Source organism: Aedes albopictus, chromosome 3 (assembly GCF_035046485.1).
Source record: "Aedes albopictus strain Foshan chromosome 3, AalbF5, whole genome shotgun sequence".
Classification (NCBI taxonomy): Eukaryota; Metazoa; Arthropoda; class Insecta; order Diptera; family Culicidae; genus Aedes; species Aedes albopictus.
Window position 1 is genome coordinate 123,828,226 of NC_085138.1, and position 10,623 is coordinate 123,838,848.

Consider the following 10,623-nt stretch of genomic DNA (forward strand, 5'->3'; position numbering starts at 1 on the left):
TTTTCAATTTAAAAATTCACACTCAGAAAAATCAACTTAAGAACCACTGCTTATTGCGGGATCGGGTCGCGTGCCGCTTTTCCGTCTATCATGCTTTGTTATGCGTTGCTGTTGCTCGGTGCGAAATCGAAGGGGAATCCTGGCGTCCCAGCCATATCGGAGCACCGTGCATCATCGCCACCAACACAGGAATCGGGGGAGATTCCTGCCGGGCGCATGCTCAGGTTTTATACCGCTACACCCGACGACGACGACGACGATTGCTACTACGAGCGTATCCTTTTTCTGGATTTGTGTTGGTCGCTTTCGGCTAGGGGAAACTGATTCCCTATATAAAGTGCAAGGATACGAGCCGACGTCGTGTCATTCGCTGCCAGGCTTCGGTCCGGTGAACAAGTGATTTGTTTTAAGCACTATTTTTCCGACCCCCATCTGTACATACATAGTTTATTGCGCAAAGTTTAAGTATTTTATTCGGTTCATAAAGTGTTTAGTGTTCATGAGATAAAGTGGACGCCTGGCTGTTTAGTGGATAGACAGCATAAAGTTCGAAGATTGAAACACGTGGAAGGAATAGTGTGCGCGTGTGAGTGGGACATGCTAGTATGGCTTCATCACAGATCCAAGTTCGCCCACCAATGGGACTCCTGACGACGGTGGCCGATCTGCCGCCAAGCTTCAAGGCGCAATATGTTCCCACCATCACTGTCGCCGCCATCGCTAAGCTCACCGGCGAGTCGCCGCTCGATTTGACGGTGAAGCAGTGCTTCGGGGGTGCGATTACCCCGCCTTTGACGCCGTCGCCGCTGAAGAAACGCTATCGCGATGAGAACGACGAGAACCGCGATGGAAATCGGACCAAACAGATTAAGATTGAACCGGAGACAGTGCCGGAAAAGAGGGAAGCCACACCAGTGAAACCGGTTAAAATCGCCGGCGCGGCTCCCAAGAGTTCAAAGAACCCTCCTCCGGTGGTTCCAATTTCGAAGGAGCGTCGAACGAAGGCAGCCAGAAAGCTTAAGTTCGACGAAGAAACAACATCGCCAGTGTCCGGTACGATTATCATTTCGCTAGAAGAAGCCATTAACGGCGACATGCCTCGTGAGTCCGGTGACATTGATCCCCAGTTCAATTTGGTGGAAATATCGGACGAAGTGCGTGCCGAGTTGGCTACCATTCCGAACGTGATAGGTGCCTACAATTGCAAGTTGTGTCGGCTGGAGTTTGAGGATGCTTTCGGTCTTGCCCAGCATCGTTGTGCGTGTATAGTTCTTCTGGAATATCGTTGCCCGGAGTGTAGCAAGCGATTCAATTGCCCGGCAAATTTGGCGTCACATCGTCGCTGGCACAAGCCCCGAGATCAAGTTGCCAAAAAGGGCGATGGAGACAAGGCTGACGATTCGGAATGCAAATATCGGTGTGAGCAGTGTAACAAGACCTTCAAGCGTCCGGCGTATCTGAAGAAGCACCAGCTGACACACAACAAGGCTAAAAATAAATCCAAACATAATCAATCAAGTGCCGAAACCGAAACAAACGCAACAATCATTACAGCATCCGCCTGCTACCGGAGCAGTTCGGGTGAAGAGTCCAATCATTCCGCCAACAGTAGCAACACGGTTTACGTGAACCACATGACCGAAGTACCACAATCTGTGTTCACCGTAGTGGCCAGTGAGCCTCCGCTGCAACCAGAGCTAGTTCATCATAATTACCACATTGCTGCCAGCTGCCACGGTGGAATGTCTCGAACAACCACCGAGCCTAGCGACGACGACAACGACGATGAGGACGATGACTACGAGGAGCGTGCCTTGGTGATCAACGAGGACTACCAGGTGGACCAGGACATGGAGGAGCAGATTCGGTCGGCCTATTGCGACCGCTTTACCGAGGAGGAGAACATTGCGGCGGCAGCGCTGGCCCATCTACGCAATGGACCATCGGTAATCCGCCACACGACCGCGTTGGTCGTTTAGGTCTAGGAGAGGAACCTTTATACTCGTAAGTTGCCTAAAAACAGTAGTTGCTTAAGTACTATCATTATCATTATTGTATCGTGGAAAATGGGGGGCCCAAACAATCAATGGGGGGAAACAAGTGGTGGTGTTCTACTCCGAAATTCGCTTCGCATTCGTGTTAGGGGCTATAATTTATTTATTATTGTACATTTCGCGAACCACAAATCAGCATCACACCAAATGAAAACTTGCAACCAAGAGCAGAAGACTGTGTGTACATAGCTTTATAGGGAATAAGACTGTGGAGCCAAGCTCTGTATTTATGATAATTTTTTACATTAGATTTTAGGGCACCAGGAGATGGAAGATTCTGTGTTTTATTATGCATTCGCGTGTGCTTTTTTTACGTGTCGACTATTTGTGAACTTTTCAGGACATTGCAGTGCACATAAAAACAAAAACAATTATAAAAAAAAACATTGCAGACAAATTTCTGCTCTTTACAGCATAAAATTATTGTGGCAAATTATATTCGGATTATTTTTTCTAAATCGTGACTGAATGGTAATAAAATTCTACTACTCGTTAGTGCAAGTGAATACTTTCTAAAATTATGTTAGCGATTGTATTTCTTTCAAGCATATTTGGTGATTTTTCTTTATGCTTGGGAACCGATTTATAACGGCATGATTGAAATTTCTACGCTTTCACACTCATTCAATTTGAAAACAAATACGTCATCCATTGATTCTGTTATTTTATAAATCATGAGTGCTAATTTTAAGCAAAAATATGCAGAAATATAGAAACAAAATTCAAACCAAGCAGTAGGAAAGATCTCCCTACATATACTCATCACGTCCAACTTTCAGATATAACAAAAAAAAACACTTTTGTCATTTTACGGTATATCATTAGAGCTTTTCATAAATTTCTAAAATTTTGGAATTCGGACATCTTAACTCTTGTGCAAAGTCAAGCTTTTATTCAAATAATCATCCGAATTGACAAAAATTCGAGCTACCACAAATCAAACCTGTAGTATTTTTTTTTTATAAGTGATTATGTTTGAAGCACTTTTTAACTAAATTACTTCCGACAATAGGTTGGAGTACCCTCTTCAAAACATGATCATTTTTGAAGTCTGCAACTTTGCCAAATGCGTCTGATTTCAATAAATAGGACCTTATTCAATAAACCAAACATACGATTTACAAGTTTTTTTTAAACATTTGTATGAAAACTATGACTTAAGTTGCATGATTTTCAAAATTTTTAATTAAAACTGAAGATAGTGTTGTTGGAATTTGGGTTGACCGAATTTTAAGATGGAAGCAGTAGATAAACTTTTTTGTACTAGCTTTCAACTGTTTTTCACATAACTCATAAGAACAATCTAGAAAAAAAAAGTTATTTCATATTGAGATTTAGAGGTGGCCGTGGCGCAAACGCTTTTGAGTGCCATAACTTTTTTCAATTTTCAACCGATTTTCAATCTTTTTTTTCTGAATCTCTCTCAAATTTATTTTAGAATTAACTTGTAGAACATTATGTACATTTTTTCCATTTTTACCTTTTTTCTTCTTTTTACGAAAACAAAAAAACTTAAGGACCCGATAACTTTATAGAGCGATTCCAAGCAACAGCATCAAAATTAAGGAAATTTTTTAATTCATGATTTTCTATTGAACTGAAACTTTGCACAGTTTTTCAGTTCCATCTAAATCGCCATTTTTCGATATCAAATTTTTATTTTGAATCACGACTAACTTTTCGAAAGGGTGTATGTGAAAATGGTTCAATAATATTCAAAAATCTGTACAGCCAAAATGGTTCGTTCGATTGCTATGAATTTTTCAGCAAAGTTAGATAACTAAATGGTGATTCCTATGAAAATATACACTGTGAAAAAAACATCTTTTTTAACATTAAAAATATCATTTTTGTCACAAAAACTCAAATATCTCAAAACCCTATCTTTTTACCAACGCAATTTTTTTAGGGAAGACGGTCCATTGTATTAGCAATCTACCATAAAAATTTGGTGATGGTAAACTAATAAACAAAAAAGTTATAACATTTCAAACATTTCACAATTTTCACATTTGGTAAATATTTTTTTCTGTGTAAATTATTTCGGTCAGAAATCGCAGTTTGATGCTGATTTTATTGTTCAGCAAAGTTAGATAACTAAATGGTGATTCCTAAGAAAATATACACTGTGAAAAAAAAATCTTTTTTAACATTAAAAAATATCATTTTTGTAACAAAAACTCAAATATTTCAAAACCCTATCTTTTTACCAACACAATTTTTTTAGGGAAAACGGTCCATTGTATTAGCAATCTACCATAAAAATTTGGTGATGATAAACTAATAAACAAAAAAGTTATGCCAATTCAAACATTTCACAATTTTCAGATTTAATAATAATTTTTTTTAGTGTAAATTAGGCTAATACAAATTTCGATTTTCTCTTATGTCACCGCCCCCTCGGAAAATTTTGGTCGGAATTCAACATTTTGAGGGGGGCACAAATAAAATGTTCAAGAAAATCAACAAATTTAAGGTGTAATTCGAGTTCCACAGAAACTTTCTTAATAAATCCGATGAGTTTATCTATGTTGCCTAATTGTTTGGATATTTTTCCATCGAATACATTTATTATTTATCATCCTCCCCCTTAACGAGTCAACGAGCGCTGTGACAAAAGAAGAAAATGAGATTTGTTCCTGCCTTTATTTCGGCCGGAAATCGCAGCTTGATGCTGATTTTATTGTTAATGGCCTTGCGTGAGTAAAACAAGCTGTTTTTATTATGTATTATGTATATTATATGTACAGTAATGTTCCGATTTTATCACGCCCTCCGCGCATTAGTCGTTTATTCATTATTTGCTGTTACATTTGAGGACAAGTGTTTTCTCTCTTCTTCAAAATGAATGTTGAAAGCGTGTTTTGCAACGTTAAAAATATTGAAATGGGTATAGATGTTGAAGTATATATCAAAGCATTTTTGAAAAGGGGCGTGATTAATTGTTTAAACTGATGTCGCTGATGGTACGGTGACATGACTCTCTGCACTTAGCACTTCTGGCAATTGGGTTTTTAAATTAAGAAAAATGTATTGATTTTTCGATTTCATACGAAAGAGCATCTTTTTCTGAGCCACTATGATTTTTTTCAGATTTTTAGAACTTTATTCTGATGCCTTAAATCAATTTCAAAGATAGTTTTTGAAATCACCTCTTGACAGCTGAGCAACTGCTTGACAGCTCAGCCCAATACAAAATGCGACGAGGGGTGATCCGACAAATGGCTCCCATACAAATTTCAAATTGATTTTTAAATAGGTTCCCGGGCACCAAAATTCATGAAAATTTGGATTTCGGCTCAGTTTGGCATGCAGATTCCGAATATGGAATTATCTCAACACCGCTAAAGAAGCCAATTTCTCAGTTGTTGTCGTTTTCGAACTTCCTACGCCCTGCTTTACCGATGATATACAGATGGCTCGTTTGTCAAAGTCTAGACGACAGGACGTGCAAATGCGTAAATTTGGATTCAATTTGGGCATAACCAGTCTCTTTCAGATTATCTATGGTGCTTTCGGTGAGATTTCGTAACTCCTTTGATCATTTTTTTTTTTCATCAAACGGTCTACAAGAGAGAGTTGAGTTGAAGACCTTTGAGAAAGCGACTGTTCATGTTGTTCGTTAGATTATAATAAACAAAATCACTTATTAGTTTTTACTGACTAGTTTGGTGTTGTTTGCTTGGCTGAAGAAAAAATTTACTATTTAATATCCATAGCGGTAGTATTTTTTTTTTGCTTTTTCGTGAGCATTGTCATGGTATGTATACAGACAAACAAACGTAACACTGACGAAATTTTCATTGACCACGCCTTTAACGATCATTTTGAATCTTGGTTGTGGCTTTCATAACCAGAAGAGTGCCCATCATTTTTCTTTGCGTTTGACGTTTCACACTAGCGCCTTCTGATGACGATATTGCACATCGCAGTATTTCGTGAAACATTTCCACCAGGTGGGGGTAGTGTGAACTGGGCGATGGATTTTCACGTGGTAGGTAACTCTCATGCATTTGTTGTTGTTGAAGTTACTCGCATTCTTCCGATCATAAGGTCTGTTCTCTAAGAGGTATTTTTTTGAAGATAAACTAGACGTATACGCGTATATAAAACTTTTATTATACAGCTTTTGTCTTAAAAATAAGTTTAATTCCATTTTTCTTATAATCAACAGCTTTTCAACACTATCAAGGGATTTTTTCACCAGTCACGTACAATAAAAAGTATGACACTCTCAATATTTTTGATCAAAACACTGGATCGCGTCTAAGTTTCAAATAGATACTATAGAAATTATGAATAATCAAACAAAAGTATCATGAAAACAACTTGTTTAATTCAGGCGGTAGCCTTTACAATAAAATCAGCATCAAAAAATAATTCTCAAAATAATTTACACAGAAAAAAAAATTTTTTTGTTACTAAATGTAAAAATTGTGAAATGTTTGAAATGTCATAACTTTTTTGTTTATCAGTTTACCATCACCAAAATTTTATGGTAGATAGCTGATATAAAGGGCCATTTCCCCTAAAAAATTAACGTTGGTAAAAAGATAGGGTTTTGAGATATTTGAGTTTTTGTGACAAAAATCATATTTTTTTTAAGTAAAAAAATAAATTTTTTACAGTGTATATTTTCTAAGGAATCATCATTTAGTTATCTAACTTTGCTGAAAAATTCATAACAATCGAAAAATCCGTTTTTGCTGTACAGCTTTTAGAATATTTTTGAGCTGTTTTAGCATACACCCTTCTGAAAAGTTAGTCGTGAGTGAATATGAAGGTTTGATATCGAAAAATGACGATTTAGATGAAATTGAAAAACTGTGCAAAGTTTCAGATATTTTTGAAATGGTCGCTCAGGATCGACTGACATGACTCCGTGGAATTCCTCTATAACTTTAGAACCGCTTGACCAATTTCAAATCTTTTAGCGTACTGTCGTAGTTTTTTAGGCCGTTACTAATATTTATTTCACTTTTTGTCCCACCACTCATTGGCTGGTCGAAGAGGAAGGGGTAAAAATAAAAAGCATTTAATTTGAAAAATACTAAAAACTCATTTGTTAAAGAATTTTCTCCAAAGCCCGATATTTCCATAAATATTTTTATTTGCTCCTCAAAATGCAAAATCCAGCAAAAAAGTCAATATTAAATTTATATCAGCCTTATTGACTAAATATGTCCTGAACAAATTATTCGTGGTTAAAGTATTTATTTTTATGATACTTTATACCAAAAACTGCCAAAACACGCCTTAAAATTTTATTTTTACATGTAATTTAGGACAATTTTTGGCAGATTTTACTTGGAACACTCTAAAAATTTAAGTAATGCTTCCATATGATCATTTAGAATATATTTAAGTTCAAAACTATGCATGAAAACAATCAAAATCTTGCCGAAATTCTCATTTTTCTTGTAAAATATGTGTTTCTGAACATTTTTTTTTTAATATTTATCCATGTTGTAACCATTTTTAAAGGTACAGTTTACTCACAACATTCCTAGGCAGCAAAGCATGCTAAAAGATTGAAATCGGTCGAGCGGTTCAAAAGTTATCGGGCCCTAAAGTGTTTTTTTTTGTAACGAGGAGAAAAAAGTAAAAATAACCCATTAAACCTCATATTTTGCGTGACTTTGGAAAAAAAATGTTTTACCAGTTGACTCAAAAATTAACTTGAAAAAAAAAACAAAAAAAATAAATATATAAAAATAGAAGAAAACAATAAAATATAAAAGAGAGAGATTCATAAAAAGAAAACCGGTTTAAAATTGAAAAGGTTATGGCACTTAAAGTAAAAGCACCTTTTTATTACTCGAAATTTCAACTTTCAGGCGTTTGTGCCAGCTGTAAATCTCAATATTTTTAGTTCATTTGAATTCAAAAGAGCTTACGTACAGGTTTCAACAACTTTTCAAAAATAAGCTGCAGCCTACTGTGCAGCATAATTATCTTTAAATTTCTTCCTTTAGTATGAGCTTGTAGGGGTGGTGGGGGTAAAGTGGACAACCTAAGCATTTTGGTCGTTTCCCACGGAAATGAACAAGTCGTTAAAAGTTATATAACAGCAAATTGTTGCTATGTTTTTAAATACAAACTATCAAATTTCATACGATACCTTTATTTTGTTGTTTTCAAACTTTTAAAACAAACTTTGAAACACACTTAAATAATTATTGTAAAAATAGTGTAAAAAATAAGCACTGTTTTGGATGAAAATTATATTTTGTTGATACAATATATTTTTTTATAACTTTTTACTTCAACTATCTCACGATAGGTATGACGGCTGATGATTCTGAAGTTTGCAAAAAGAAAAATGAAATTTTGGTGAAATTTGAACCAATTGTCCATTTTACCCCCACGGTCTGATTGTGTTAAAAACAATTTCAAAACTTTTTTTTATCTAAAACTTATTTTTTTTTTGGTCAAATATATTCTTCTACGTGGACTTTATTGGTTTAGGGTGTAAAACTTGTAATAATTTGAAAATAATTTACGAGAAAACTTTAGCAATTATAAGCAGATTTTACATCATTTCCAATTTTTCACGTGATTTTTAAAGTTTTTGTCATCTTGAAGAGGTTTATTTGATTTTAATGTTCAAGATTAGCAAAAGTATAATGATTCATGCTTAGGCATAAGCTTCAATCGTTAAAACATTTTGAAAGCAATAAAAGCCATGAAACTGTACCCTGTCTATTTTACCCCACCTGTCCACTTTACCCCCACCACCCCTAGATCATATTTTTCTTCTTTTTACTCAGATTTTTAAATTTACCGAACCGCAATTTTTCATCTGCACAACCAGTTATAAATATTTTAGCATAAATACTTACCAAAAAATGTTTATGCTAATACTTACTTACCAAAAAATGTTTATGCTAATATTGTAATCTTTTTATGCTTCTTTAAATTGTTTCGAAAATACTAACAATCAAGTTTTCTGCTAAATTGTAATTGTTTTTGTGAATAATTTCAAGAATAAATTTACACACTTATTCTAAAAAACATAGAAATTTTTAAGTGAATGTAGTCCACCCAAAACTCTATCAAAAAAATGTTAATTTAACCTTGAAAACCGATTTGAGGCAGTGTTTATACTATGTTTTAGATTACAATGATGATGAATGCTGGAATGAAGCTATTGTTTAGCACTTTTCCAGACAGCAGATTTTTCCTTGAAGGTATGCTAAAGAATTTGAAAGTATTTTAGCAGATCATAAGTTATAGCGAAGTTTAAATTTTGAGTTTAAATAATTAGTATTACAAAAAAAAGAAAAATTATGAAAGTGAAATGGAGTATTTTTGGTCCATTGACTACAGTTGAACTGTAAAGCTGTAAAATTAAAAGCTAAAAATTAAAACAGCTTTAGCCAACAATATTAGTGTTCTACATTCTTCTCATATTTGTTCAAAATTTCAATCGCATTCACACATCACTAAAGCAGAGACAGCTCTCGGCGGCAGTAAGTTAATTTTACCAAGGTAACCATTAGCAGTTTAAATGCGCCGTTACAGCAGCTCATAAAATAAAAATAAGGCGTACATGCGCCCTAAGTGTTGCTTAAATTCAGGCTTTGGCCCAGTATACGGCTGTTTAAATGCTTATCCGCCTGACTATCGAGAACCTTTTCTGTCGCTAACGTTTCTGTTGCTCTCTCATTTCTCTTTTCTTCACTCTGCGCAATTTATGCAATTTCGAATGTGTTTTCTGCTTGAAGGCCCAAAAGATCGTGCGTTTGAAATGCTACGCAACAGCTGACACACTCGATTGAACTCTATGATAAAAGCTGAAGGTATTTCTTACGGAATTGGCTTCTTTAACGGTGTTGAGATAATTCGATATTCTGAATCTGCAAGTCAAACTGAGGCAAAACTGGCTGGGAACCTATTTAAAAATTAATTTGAAGTTTGTATGGGAGCGATTTATCGAATCACCTCTCGTAGTAGTGTACTGGGCGGAGCTGTCAAGCAGTTGCCCACCCAGTTAACACAAAGTCGTATATGATGTTGAATAGGATGCTTAAGTGGAGGCCTTATGCATAGCTGCTTCCATTTAACCGCGTGTAAAGTGTACGCATATCGCCTCCACTTTAGCATCCTATTCCTGGGCAGCTGCCCACTTGTCAAAAGGTGATATCAAAAAATCTCTTTGAAATTGATTTCAGGTCCTAAAAGTTCAAAAAATCTGAAAAAAAATCATAGTGGCTCAGAAAAAGGTTCTCTTTCGTATAAAACCAATGTATTGAGTACATTTTTCAAAATTTAAGAACCCATTTTCTAGTAAAATTGTTACACTAGCATTTTTGAACTCGGTAAGCTGATGATCATTTTAGGTGTAGAATCATGCCCTGAGTTCGAAAACGCGAAGGAAAAAAATTACAGTCGAGCGAAAATTTTTTCGACTTTCCACACAAGGTAATCATCAACCGAAATCGATTTTTGTTCGTTTTTTAAGCAACGTCGCTCACTTCACACACCTCATTCTCCGTAATCAATGTTCCGATTGAGCTGAATTTTTTATTGTAACTCGCCTACACATGATATGTCAAATAAACGTTGA

General features: G+C 35.5%; 1 protein-coding gene across 1 annotated transcript; it reads left to right on the forward strand.

Annotated features, from left to right (window-relative positions):
- The first annotated feature begins 336 nt into the window (after positions 1-336).
- LOC109413927 (zinc finger and BTB domain-containing protein 17) lies at positions 337-9,309 on the forward strand. Its single transcript, XM_019687658.4, has one exon. The coding sequence runs from the start codon at positions 606-608 to the stop codon at positions 1,977-1,979; it is 1,374 nt and encodes a 457-aa protein (XP_019543203.3). The 5' UTR covers positions 337-605; the 3' UTR covers positions 1,980-9,309.
- Positions 9,310-10,623: the final 1,314 nt, after the last annotated feature.